At 40.1% G+C, this 12,420-nt stretch overlaps 1 protein-coding gene across 2 annotated transcripts in view; it reads right to left on the bottom strand.

Annotated features, from left to right (window-relative positions):
* The window catches only part of LOC131129115 (capping protein, Arp2/3 and myosin-I linker protein 3-like), a 28,505-nt gene extending 16,330 nt beyond the window's left edge, over positions 1 to 12,175 (bottom strand). For both annotated transcript variants that reach the window (XM_058072279.2, XM_058072280.2), the window contains exons 1-12: positions 11,937 to 12,175; positions 10,323 to 10,417; positions 4,550 to 4,600; positions 4,419 to 4,478; positions 3,971 to 4,092; positions 3,795 to 3,889; positions 3,606 to 3,676; positions 3,455 to 3,528; positions 2,310 to 2,385; positions 2,152 to 2,240; positions 859 to 953; positions 484 to 570 (exon numbers count right to left, since the gene is read on the bottom strand). In XM_058072279.2, coding sequence (XP_057928262.2) covers positions 484 to 570; positions 859 to 953; positions 2,152 to 2,240; positions 2,310 to 2,385; positions 3,455 to 3,528; positions 3,606 to 3,676; positions 3,795 to 3,889; positions 3,971 to 4,092; positions 4,419 to 4,478; positions 4,550 to 4,600; positions 10,323 to 10,417; positions 11,937 to 11,994 — 973 coding nt within the window. In that variant the 5' untranslated portion in view covers positions 11,995 to 12,175. The remainder of the gene's footprint in view (positions 1 to 483; positions 571 to 858; positions 954 to 2,151; positions 2,241 to 2,309; positions 2,386 to 3,454; positions 3,529 to 3,605; positions 3,677 to 3,794; positions 3,890 to 3,970; positions 4,093 to 4,418; positions 4,479 to 4,549; positions 4,601 to 10,322; positions 10,418 to 11,936) is intronic.
* Positions 12,176 to 12,420: the final 245 nt, after the last annotated feature.

Below are 12,420 nucleotides of genomic sequence, written 5' to 3'. Positions count from 1 at the left end.
TAGATATGTTTTCTCTGTAAAAAATGACTATGGGGTGTTATTTCATGTCTAGAGGACTCTGGAACCAATTAACCATGATAAACAAGGAATTACTGCAAATCCAAAAGCAGCTTTATGGAGTGAATGAAATGAATGAATTAATTAATTTTGGAGGGGTATATAAACATAACTAGCAACTTAAGCTTACAGATAAATGTAACAGATGTCAAAAACAAGGAAAAGGTGTCCTGAATTACATATTCACATTTACTAAAAATTAAAATCAATTTGGAAAAAAAAGGATGTGGTGGGCACCAATGACTAGTTTTGCTTTGGGCCCCAAATTGACAAAATACGGCCTTGCTCTAATGCAGTCGCACTCTATTCCTGTCTTGTCTATCCTGCGGCTTTCACTTTCTGTTAACTTCCACATTTCAACCTTCTTGATCGATATGAAGCTGCAGGATATCACAAAAACACAGCAAAAGCTGCTTCTTGACAAACCTTTGGAGGTGAGCGAGGTCTTGGATAGGTTGAGGAGGCGGAGACCCTTGCTGAGGCGACATATCTGCTGGATTAGGTTGGCCATGCCTGCAGCCAGAAGGTGATAGGACATTTACACAACATGTCTGATAGTGTTGCCTCCTGTTCAGCCAGTCACACATTAACACCCACAGTCACACACTGGTGGTGACGGAGGCCGCCATGCATGGTGACAGTCAGTTCATCAGGCGCATTTAGCTCTGGAGTGTTTTGATAACAAGAGCCCAAGGGCCCAAGCGCCTCCTGCAGTGACATTCCATTGCTTTTTCAATTTTTTCCTTTCTTATCAGACGTTGAAAATGTAAAAACGATGATTGGTTACTTCCACCTCCCTACCTTGGTTGTCCAGAGAATTGTGGGCCAGGTTGAGCGAGTGGATGACAGAGGCGGGGTTCTCAGACAGAGCAGCCGACATCTTCTGTGGGAAGTCTCTGCAGAGGCAACACGTTTAGGGTCTCACTAAATAACTAACACAAGCCAGCCACACCTTTCATGCCTATTATGAGATGAGACAATTAAAATTTCCAGGATTGTTGTATTCCTTAATGGACTACACCCAAATCAGAGCGGGCTGGCCTATGAGGCAATACAGTGGAACCTTGGTTCTAGAAGGTCTGATTCAAAACCGACTCTAACCAAATCAAATTTTCAAATAAGAAATAATGTAAATGCAATTATTAATCCCTTCCGCACGCTCACAAATGTTAACACAAAACACTTTTTCATATGTTTAGACGCAGAAAGCTATTTGTAATTGATATAAATGACAAATAAAAGGGATAAATGAACCGCCTTTGTGTTTTGCTACGAGTTATTTTTTTTAAATTCCATAGGGTTTCCCAGCGTCTATATCAAATGCTGGCAACCTTCTCTTGCTCCATCGTGGGTTACTTTGCAGCCGTGATCAATAAGTTGTGCCATAACTGCGTTTGTTAGCAAAGAATGTCAACTGCCAATGACATCACAGATGGCCAACAGAGCTGGGGGACAATGACTTCCAGTTCCGGTTGCTATGCTAACACGAGGCTAAGAAGGGGTGATATGATATCCCTTAAGATATATGAAAGTTGAAACAGATTTTTGATGATTTTATTAAGCTCTTAATCACTCTCTCTACCCATTGGTCCTACTTTAGAGCTAACACTTCTACTCCTGGGTCTGGTATCCTGCCTGTGCTATTATTTCTTTAACAAATACGCCACATGGTAGTGTTGTCAATTCCCAAAGTTGGATTGATTTGAAATTTTCAAACAACTGCTGTGACTTTAGGGTTTTTAGCCAAATCGCCACAAAATTTGGCACTTACATTTAGAGAACTGACAAGATTTAAGCAAGATTGGTTGCAGGGCACAGGCACAACTTAGTAATTGTCCATAAATTGTTGACCAGTGGTCTCATGATTATAAAACGTGGACAATGTCTGTATTACATGTATGCTAGTAAAGCATTCAGAACGCTACCAAAACACCAAAAATGTCATGGGAAAAAGAATAGGACACGCCAATGTACTATATAACTATCTATTTTTTAATTATTATTATTTAATTTTTTTAAATATTTGCAGTAGGTTTTTATAGGTCACCTGTGAAACCATAGAGACAAAAAACAAATAAAGGTTTTCACGCTTACGATTTTAACCCGGCGTTCTCCAGTGTGATCTCCTCCAAGCTGGATGATTTGCTCACTGTGTGCAGGACCTGCTCCGTGACTTCTGACCCCTGACAACATTCAACACATAACGCGTCAGCTTCCCTGGAACAAAGAGCTGTAACTTAGCTGCCACTTACCAATCGTAGATCTTTGCAGTACAGCTTAGTGAACCACGTGTTGTATGCCACCGAAGCTACAATCACCGCCAAATCCCTGCCGAGGACAACCATCAGATAAACACAGTGGCACCTTTCGAAATTACAGTGACTGCCCACCTATTCATTCTGCATTAAACTGTAAATAATTGGGATTTTCATTCATGGTATACCAAATTAGAAAGTGGTTTTATGGCTCTCTATGCAGGGAAAAAAAGGAGTACTGCATCAATGAATCCAACAGAGGGTGTTGTCTCACAAGTCAATTCACTCAACATTTTCCAGCAGGAAGATGCTTTGACAAGATGTGACGTTACTGTGTATTATATGTATGTACATATAACATATGATGTATATGTAATTGTTTGTTAATATGTAAAAATTGAGGGATGTTCCAATCAGGGTTTCATACCAATTCCAATACCGATCATTCAGGACTGAAATTGGCCAATTATGATCACATGAATTAATTATACATTTTCAATTTATTTATGATTGGTCAGGGGTGGCCTACACAGGGGAAAAGTCAGGACAATTCCAAGGTGCCTGCCAGGTGGCCACCAAAACAGGTAATTGCTAATAAAATGAATAGCTGGTCATCTCTCTGGATAAGTTTGATTGTTTTTCAGGTTAGCAATCTGATTATCATGCACATTCGGGCGACAATTGTCCATGTGGCTGCGTTAGCTGCTATACTGATGGTCACACCTGAGCCTTGAAAACTCACCATACTCTGTCAAGTGTTCATTGTTCAAATGTCGTATTGCATTAAAGATTTTGTATGTGCTACCCCTGCAAGTTTTCATGGCATGTGTTGGCAGGTACTGTAAGTTACATACGGCAGACATGATTGTTTTCGTTTTGTCACTCCTGCGCATAGTGAAGGAAAGTGGGAGTTAGTAAGGGCAAGACACTACACTGCATGCAGGGATCGCTGTCGGCATGATTTTTCACAAAAAAGGGCTGATACTGATCAGTGGCCGATCAGAGCATTTTTAGTATTTTTTGTCTGGGTAATGTAGTTTTCTTCACCAATCGTAGGGGTCTTGGAAGATCACCTCTGCAGAAAGTGGAGATCTACTGTAACAGTGTCTGATTTTGCTTTTGCCATTTTTCCACAATTCTACCTGCTTTCCAGGTGGCTGAAGTCCATCAGGTTGAACTCTCGGTTGTCTTGGGAGTGGTAGATGGTGTCCACGTCCTAGAGGGCGACATTAGCCATGAACCCATGGGGAGACATGCGGCATCAAAGCACCTCAAGAGAGACGCAACTCTTACCCACTGCACTTCCTCTTTGCAGCTGATGCTATTATAGTCGCACAATGCGGCGTACGTCTCTGAAAAGCCTCCTGAGGGTAGCAACAAATGTATTTCATATTTGTGAAAAAGAACATCTGGGAGTGAGAGAAACAGTATCTAACAAAAGTGAGCCCTAATGTGTTTGTATGTGTTTAATATTTCTTTTACCGCATGCCCGCTGGGTTTCCACCGACGTCTCCGAACTGGGTGAATACTTCCTGCTGCCGTCGGAAAGGTCGCTGTCCGAGTGGCAGATGGATGGGCTGCATAAGGCAAGAAAACATGCGAGAGGTAAGCTGTGGACTGTTTCATTTAGCATTTAATTTTCATACAGTGATACTTACGCAAATACAGAGTTGTTGAATATTCGAGAGAGAGCGTAGTTGATGTGGCTGACCACATGGTTGAGGTGGTCACGTGACTCGAACCTCAGGGAGCAGCTGGACTTGTCAGTGTCGATGCTGACCTGCGTGGAACATGCAACAAACATTCTGTACACTAGGTGTACCTTACACAATATAATGACACCCAGTGCAAGATTTGCATTAAAAAATCCTTTGTTTTAAGGCAGAATGAGTATTATCAATGAGAAGAGCTTCGACTGTAGTTTTGACATTTTGCATGGAGCTTATTAAAATCATAACAAACATATTGTTTTAATGACAGTGCCAAGCAAAACTGTGCATTTTGGTTTCAATGGCAGAATATTGGATCCAGCTTTTGCATTGAATCTTATGGGTGTGTTATCTTTATTCAACAAAGCAACAGGGACGAAGCTCAATCCTAATTTACCTGGTGTTCAGGGTGAGAATTCAAAGCTCGGATCTCCAAGAAGTTAAATGTGGACTCGACCTGTCATTAAATATTAAGTTAGATTCCAGTAAAGATGATGAAAATTTGCTTCAACCTAGGAAAAAGTGTACCTTGGCGGGAATCTTGGGCGCCAGGAAGTAGAGACGCCACGTGGTCAGCACCTATTGACAGATTGATAAACGAGGCAAAACTTTGCTCCACAATCCTAAAGAAAACAGTCACTGGCTTTTAATGGATATAATGGGAGGGATAGGATGATCTGTACAATATACAAGACAACAAAAATGACTGCACTCTTTCTTTCTTTCCATGTTCACATACTGTATTGATCCCACTAAAAGCCCTCTGGGTTGGCGATGTGTTGCCTGTCGTTGATAGATTCAGGCAGAAAAAGTGTGGTTTGTGGTATCATTTGCATTATATCTCCATCTTGTGACATCTGTGAAATGGCTGATACCATACACCAGTGGTCTTTTTACACCAAGTACCACATTAGAACTGTTTTGCTGCTTTCACTTGCCATCACCGTTTAGCACATGTCGGCATACTATAAAAATTACAATCAATTCATTATTATTTTGGCATTCATTGTCTTTGTTTTAGCATCTTCAATGCAGTATTTACAAACGTTTTCTTGAGACAAAGACACTAGAAAAATCTCACTGGACACTACCAAACAAAAATTTTGAATAGCAGCAGGTGGATATACATTTAATCATATACCTTCCCTATTGTGGTTGATTGATTCCAGCCCTGATAAGTGATTTTCCACATTGCAGGATTCCTTATTTATAAATCAAATGTTTTCATACTTATCATTATAATGATAATGACTGGTCATTATCAGAGCCCTCAACACATTAACACAACATCAACACATCATTTTACCCAATACTGCAGACATAATAACAGAAAATAAACCATTTAAGACACAAGTTAAAACACATGCTTGTGTGTATTCAGATGCTAGGGGAGCTCAGTAGGGGTGTGGACAGGAAGTGATGTTGGGGATTCAGAGCTGGGTTTTTATTAGGGATTATTGTGCTTTTATTGTGTTTTTAAACTCAAATTCAACCTGCCCTAATTGTTTGTTGGTGCTTGTGTGTCTCACTGAACATTACAGTAACATTACTGACACGTAGTGTCCAGTGCAGAATACTACATATCATCACGTCTTCTGTATGCCTTATATTTGTATTTTAGTTTAGAGTTTTCATGTGTCCTGTGATTGGCTGGCGACCAGTCCAGGTTGTACCTCTCCTCTCACCCGACAACACCTGGGATAGGCTCCAGCATACCCGCGAAACTAGTGAGGATAGCGGAAATCGTGATAGAATGAAGCCACAAAACTTGAAGCGCAAATTGGCGAGGGATTACTGTATTTAGAAAAGGACAATGATGTGGCACAGCGGGTGTTTTTTAGCTTATTCACAGAGCGGCTTCCCAAATGTGTTTGTATTGGTTTCCTTCTGTGTTTCTTGTCTATTGTCTTCTGAGGCGGAGTGCTTGCAAGAGAAGCCCGCTCAATACATAAACAGGGTCGATTACAGCTGATTGTATCACATTACAGTAATGAGTCGGCAGTTGGAGGTATAGTTAAGAGTAAGTGGATATAAAGCATGCAGACGCAGCAGGAGGGACATCATTACCACCACCACCACTACTACTATGACAGAAGCGAACTCTTCTGAAAGCTCGTCTCCATTCTTATATGTGTCAAACATGATCACAGATCGTAACCTCCACCCTGAGCTTTGACTCAACTGACTTTGCACTCCCAATCCGCCCACCAGATATTCTTGTGGCGTTGGTGCACGACACGAACGCACATTTAGCCAGCGCAACTGATCAAGCTCAGATCTAATGCTAAAGTTCTACCACGCTAGCACAGCAGGGGCGGCATAATTTCAGCTTCACCTGTTCAAAAGAGGAAGCAGTAAATGAGAGGTGCCCTGGAGGAAGATTATTTGGAGGAGTTTTATGCTAGATAGACATATCAAAGTGGGAAAATGAAAGGAAGCACATGCAACCCCCCCAAAAAAACTTAACTGTCTGCTCTTGCCACATGATGAATCATTAACACATCCATGGAGCAAAAAGCTGCCAAAGGCTAGATATGCTCGGCCTGGGATGAAAGCTCATTGGCTCTACTGGGGTTTGCAGGAAGGCCAACGGGGGCTACTGTAGGTTTAATTTTATAAAAACAAAACTGACTTTCCTTGCCGTCGAACTGAAGTTCTATAAACCCTGATCTAATTCCCATACATACATAAAAGCTGTGATAGATGTGGAAGTATCCCTTCATCCTTTCTGCTTCCTGCCCCAAGTTCATAGAGAGCAAGCTGGTTGCCCTAGATTGAATCTAGATAGCTGGCACTGCTTCACTCCTGGAAAAAAAGAGATCTTGCATCTCTGCCCCATATTCCCAGATGAAACAGACCCGGAATAAAATACTGTGAACCACTCAGCCCCCTCCACTGATTCCACTGTAGGGCTGACAGTCATCCACTCACCCAGAAAACCCACCGGCACTACTACTACCATGCTACTACTGCAGTACTCTGTACTCCACAGTCTCCACCTTACTTCAGTATTCCATTTTCTTGCTGCCCTCAGTGTCCTCTTGGATACAATGTCTCCTTACTGTGGCCAACAGGCACCTCCGTTGTTGTTGTTTGTTAGCATTCATGGTGGCATGGATTCCGTAGTTTCTAGTTGCACTGCAGTGGAACCTGCTTAAATCACTAATATCCAGCAACTCATTTTTTTTTTGACTGAAAAGTGCCACCTTAGTGTTAGAGTTTAAAAAATGTCCACATAAAATGGCCTTCACTGGCTGAGCAGAAGCCTGAAAAATCACGTCGCAATGTAGTGATATATTAGATATAAAATGGTGTGTACATGATGAGAGGCTAATAGACAAAAATACAAATATGCATTTTCAAAACATCCATATTCATTTCAATTTATGTTGACGTCCATACTCCATCTGAGGGTTTATTTGTTTATGTGTTTGTGTCGACATGTGTTGTAGTATTGTTAACTACTGTCTAGTTACATTAAAATATGCACACAGTAGGCCCGTCACCGTGACGAATTTTAACGGACTTTTATTGTACTTTTATTGGACTTATTGTTAAACTGTTGTTGATAATCGATATTATTGACTAATTTTTTGACTATTTTTTCATTAATTACATGGCATAATAACGAGAGTACATTGTATCAAAAGCAATAGACTTTAATTTCTCGTATTTAACATTGTAATTGCCAAGAGCTTTTAAATCAAATTCATCAACATAATAAGTAAACAAAAAAGACAAAAAGTACATTGATAATAAAATGGACTCTCTGTCTCTTTTAGCAAATAAATAAAATGCATAACTAAATACAATAAAAATAAATCCTGTCTCTGTTACAAACAACACACCGATAAAATGCACACACAACAATAAAAGCAATAAATAAAATGCCGTATCAAGTCTCAAAATTGTAAACAAAATTGCACTTCAATAACTAATGACACGTATGTGAGTGTGAATGGTTGTTTGTCTATATGAAGAGCTTGCAACCAAAAGGCGCTAAATCCAATTTTCACTAAGTTGCATGTTTTTCATGAGTTTAATAGACCTCTGTCATGTGTATCCAAATCACATATTTTGGTCTTGAAATCATTTAAAAAAAATATGAAAAAAAGTGATGTCTCTATCTTGACACCTCCAACTTTCATGAGAAACATTATTTTACTTGTACTAAAAAACATACAATGTAAAGAGTTTGTAATGAGATTATTTTTGTCACTGTCACCTTCATGGTGCAGTCAAATATGAGCACTGCTTTTAATAAATTTTTTATTATTGTCTGCAAATTGTTATTTTTCATGTGTCGCTCTACTGCAGCCTACAGGTTGAATGCACCTGCAATGTATGACATGTCTTGTACCATTGTCTTGTATAATTGGGTATGTTGAGTTGTGTTAAAGCTGGTCATCATGGAATGTGGATGATGTTAATGTGTGCTATAATATCTTAACAAAATTTTATCATTTTATTTAAATTTTATTTATATTAGCATAGCACATTAAAGCACCTTACATTCTTTTACAACAATGCCATTGAAGAAGTTAAAGGTGACTTAAAATTTATTTCAGCCAAAAGGCGCTAAATCCATCATTTCAGCCAAAAGACGCTAAATCCGAAAAAAAAAAAAATTTAAAAAAATATATAAAATACATGGTGTGTGCAGGATTTTTATAGCATGCATTTTTATGACCTATATTGATAGCTCTTTCATTTATATATAACTTGATGACCAAATAGATTGACATGTGCGTAATTAAAAATCATTGATTTTCTCGAAATCAGTCAAAATGGATTTAGCGCCTTTTGGTTGCAAGCTCTTCATATGTACCCTGTGAGTTCAGGGTGTACCCCGCCTCTCGCCTGAAGACAGCTGGGATAGGCTCCAGCATCCCCACAACCCTTGTGAGGATAGGCGGTAGACAATGAATGAATGAATGAATAAATACTGATCATTAGGTATTATTTTTAACAGATAAACAAAGAACATCAAGTCAGCAAGAAAGTGCAGACGAGCCACAGGTCATATGCAAATCTGTAGCCACTTAATTTGACAGATTGTGAGCAAGGAACACCAATATGTTGAAGTGTGGTTTAAGGCAGGATCTCTCTGGAGTAGCAATGTTACCAGCTGTGCTAAACATTCTCTCAGAGCTGATGCTTGCTGCACAACGAATTGCTGTTTGTGACATGTACATTCTCCCAGATAGTTCGTACTGACTGTCTAACATTTCTAACTTGTGCCGAAAATGTTGGCTTTTCAACTGCATCAAAAGGTTGCATTTCTTTTGCAATGTAGTGAGCGACACTGTCTGTAAGCGTGCACCATTTTGCTTTTTGTTTATATTTACTCAGTAAGCGTTGACTGTCGGAATGAAGGCTCTGCTGCACTTCCAGCTGTTTTGTTTTCCCAGTTGGGACAATTGTACAGTATGGTTGTGTTTGAGGTGTGTATACAAATTGGTTGTATTGCCCTTCTTCCACGTCACTACTTTCAAACAAATGTGATATCGGTTTGTCTATGTTCATGCACTCCATTGTTCATTCTTTTAAAACCAAAATATTCTCATTGCTTTTGTGCCTTCATTCACATTAGCATATGCTCGCTCACAAGGCTAACTTGCTGCGAACACTCACTAATAACACTGCCTCCATGGTTTCAGTCTATCCGTTCATTCCAGTGTAGCACCAACACACAGACAGATGCAGAGTGAACCCTCTTGTCATCCAGCTTGTGTGGTAAAGGAGACGAGGAAAACAAACACGCATTCACGTGTCAATTTATAGAGGCCGGGAAATTAATTGACTTCAGGTGACTTCAAACGGTAAAAACTACCGTTTGATTACTCGATTTATCAATTAAAAAAAAATTGTGACTTCCTTTTCAATGCAGAGTAGGTATCACAATAATTATAAAATATTAGTATAAACTATAATACCAAAACAGAATCCAGTTTAAAAATACACACACAAAAAAAGAAAACAATGTCAACAAACTGGTAAGTTCAAAAATCTTTTATCACCCACTCTCAAAGTCAAACATATATGCACAAATTCGCAATGGTTAGTTTCAATTTTTGTATCAACCACTTAAGGGATAAAGGCATAAAGGAGTTCTACTGTATTTTGAATTGTAAAACCAACTGTCCAAACTCTAGGCCCTGGATTTACAGTTTCAAACAGTACCGTGCTGAGTTGAAGTGGACTGGACTGGGATGGGGAAACATGGCTGACATGAGCAAGCAATCCAGACTTTAACTATAAAAATCACAACCAAGCTCCATGAGAAACCTGACAGACTTACCAGAATTCTGTCCTCTGTTTTACCACCCTTGGTGTCGAGCTTAATTCCGCAAATGAACTTGATGGACGACATCTCAATAATCTTCCTGATGCTTTCTGTGGGTGGAAGAGAGATGTAATGTTAGTAATTGCTTTTCAGCACATTGTCCTTTTAATGCAAGGGGACACGTAAATGTTTGTGAACTCAACTTGATATCATTTGTCAACAGGCTGGCCTTTGAATGGAATGTACATTTGCAACTCTCAGTAGAGATAGTAAAGAGGAGAGATGTCACTCTTGAGCTGCTTTTGTAATTAACAGGGGGGTACTTTCTATTTTTACGGCAGGAAATTATGGTAATGGTAATGGTTTATTTGTTCCAGACATGCTGAAAAAGGTGCTGAGGAACATCACATGTTCATATTTGTGCAATTCAACATGGCTGAAAAGGAGTAGGAAGATGCAGAATGTTACCCTACATCCCGTTTTATATTCATTAATTAATTCATTAATTTTCTACCGCTTTTTCCTAACGAGGGTCGCGGGGGTGCTGGAGCCTATCCCAGCTGTCTTTGGGCGAGAGGCGGGGTACACTCTGGACTGGTCGCCAGCCAATCACAGGGCACATATACGTAGACAAACAACCATTCACACTCACATTCATACCTATGGACAATTTGGAGTCGCCAATTAACCTAGCATGTTTTTGGAATGTGGGAGGAAACCGGAGTACCCGGAGAAAACCCACGCATGCACGGGGAGAACATGCAAACTCCACACAGAGATGGCCGAGGGTGGAATTGAACCCTGGTCTTTTAGCTGTGAGGTCTAGACAGCTTCCGCCGTTTTACATTAAAAATATCTAATATGGTGAATCATTTCCTCTTTTGCTTATCCAATATGGCTACGTTTTGTTGACAACAATTGACATGTGACAATGATGTTGCTCCATAAAATATATATATATATATATATATATATATATATATATATATATGTGTGTGTGTATAAATGACCTTGTGCCGGCCTACAGGAGTCCGGAACCTTGGTTATAGACCCTGAGCACTCCTGCTAAGCCTACCCAGGACTTCAATGAAGTGCTTGGTTAAATCATCAAGAGCCATTAGGAGTAATTAACACACCATGAGTGGTTATTATAAAATATTATAAAATACTCCAAAATACAACACTTTGGGGCGTTGCTCAGGTATTATTGCTGGCCATATGCATTGAACATCTGCCTCAGGGCCCCCTCAGCACACCACAACCACCACCACAACAACCACTCCAGTGGTTGTGAAGGAGGATCCTCTTTCATAAGGCTTACTGGCGAAATAAAAAAAGAACAAACAAAACACACACACACACATATATATATAAATAATATACCCATATATGAATGAATCAACTCAATATTGCCTAAAAACCACGCTCCCGTGATTTCTTCCCGTAATTTCGGCCCAATGCAGATGTTATTTTAAAGAACCTGCATGTTATTGAAAGGAAGATATTTCCCTCCATGCATTCTGCACAAGCGTGCATGCAGAAAAAAAGGGATGCCATGACAACAACTGCGAGTGCGGACTCTCCACGCAGGAGGTTCGAGTCCGCAGCAAGGCGGACCACAAGACCCACCTGTCATGTCCTTGTTCACACACACGAAGCCGAAAGCGGTGATCTCTTTCGCGGCCATGGCTGCAACTCGCAGTCCTTCTTCTTCGTCGTGTATAGCCACCCTCTTCTTCCTCTCTTCTAGCTCCCGTCCTTATAGTCACACACAAAAACAATGGTCTATCTTGCAGGCATTCCTGTAGAGCATCCTCGCTTCCTGGAAGAAAACCTATGGATGCTGGGAGGATGGATGTGAGGGAGGAGAGGCGGTAAGGAGGGAGGGAGACAAGAAGGAGGGAGGGAGGGGCGGGGTCACCTGTGAGAGAGAATTTACGTAAAAAGTTGACATATTTCATGTGGAGAAGCCGAATAAATAATTCAAACGTCGGCACATTTATTTGATTGTCCATAAAATCAAATCTTATAATTTTAAGGAGCTGTTTTTTTTAATCTTGTGAGGGTTTTGGTATAGTAATTATCTACCCCCCAATAATCATTACTGTCTTCA

The sequence above is a fragment of the Doryrhamphus excisus genome, linkage group LG4 (assembly GCF_037039965.1).
Source record: "Doryrhamphus excisus strain RoL-2023G ecotype Guam linkage group LG4, RoL_Dexc_Guam_v1.1, whole genome shotgun sequence".
Lineage (NCBI taxonomy): Eukaryota > Metazoa > Chordata > Actinopteri > Syngnathiformes > Syngnathidae > Doryrhamphus > Doryrhamphus excisus.
The sequence above is the reverse complement of the archived record's forward strand: the minus strand, read 5'-3'. Positions and strand labels throughout refer to the sequence as shown.